Source organism: Sinocyclocheilus grahami, unplaced genomic scaffold, assembly GCF_001515645.1.
Source record: "Sinocyclocheilus grahami isolate Dianchi unplaced genomic scaffold, SAMN03320097.WGS_v1.1 scaffold1070.1, whole genome shotgun sequence".
NCBI classification, from domain to species: Eukaryota; Metazoa; Chordata; class Actinopteri; order Cypriniformes; family Cyprinidae; genus Sinocyclocheilus; species Sinocyclocheilus grahami.
This window is the reverse complement of record NW_015506249.1, coordinates 580176-580957: the sequence shown is the minus strand read 5'-3', so window position 1 is coordinate 580957 and position 782 is coordinate 580176. Positions and strand designations below refer to the sequence as shown.

The 782-nt window shown below is 34.7% G+C and overlaps 1 protein-coding gene across 1 annotated transcript in view; it reads right to left on the bottom strand.

Annotated features, from left to right (window-relative positions):
- Window positions 1-782, bottom strand: part of LOC107566343 (uncharacterized) — a 15733-nt gene that overhangs the window by 12241 nt on the left and 2710 nt on the right. Inside the window, exon 3 of the mRNA XM_016251762.1 lies at window positions 603-690. Within this exon, the coding sequence (XP_016107248.1) occupies window positions 603-690 (88 nt within the window). The remainder of the gene's footprint in view (window positions 1-602; window positions 691-782) is intronic.

Genomic DNA, 782 nt, shown 5'->3' with positions numbered 1-782 from the left:
TTGCTGCAAATTCATCATGAGAATTGATAATGCATTGGACCTGAACATCATTCAGAAACAATCAGAAAATTAGTATTCTGGGATATAAATCTGTTGTTGTAGCAGCTAAAAAGAGACAGTCATTCTGATCAGTCTGTGTCAGTCTGATCTACAACAAAAGACAGAAATCAGCTCAATAAACAAATTTAACAAGATTACACTGTCAGAGAGGAGAAAGTCATACAAAAATGACCAACTAAATGACTAATTAAAAACAACAATGTGAACAGAAAATGATCTTAAGAGTAAGTGGTTTGTTTGTTTTAGAAACTTATTAAATAATTATTAGTGTAAAATATTTTAGAAAACTACTACTATTAGTATTGTGTAATTGTGACTCACCGGAGACAGTAACATGAAATCTGTATCTGATCTCTCTGTTTCTTCCAGTGGTCACTTCATAAAGTCCAGAGTCTGTGGTTCTGATGTTTGTGATCGTCAGAGATCCAGTCTGATGATCCAGCTTTAATCCGTTTCTGAATCTCCCAGTAAAAACACCATATGTAAAGATCCTACTGGACACTCTAATGAGTTTAACTATGAGCAAATTGTTTGGTCCAAACCTCCACTCGATCTCATCATCTATCTGTATTTCAGTAAGATCAGAGTTTAGAGTGACTGAGTCTCCCTCCATCACTGACACTGACTTCACTGCATCTGAATCACCAAACACACCTGTGGAACAAACAGAAGATGAAGACTATTAAATCACTAAACAGTCTGTAATTCAAAATGAATAATAT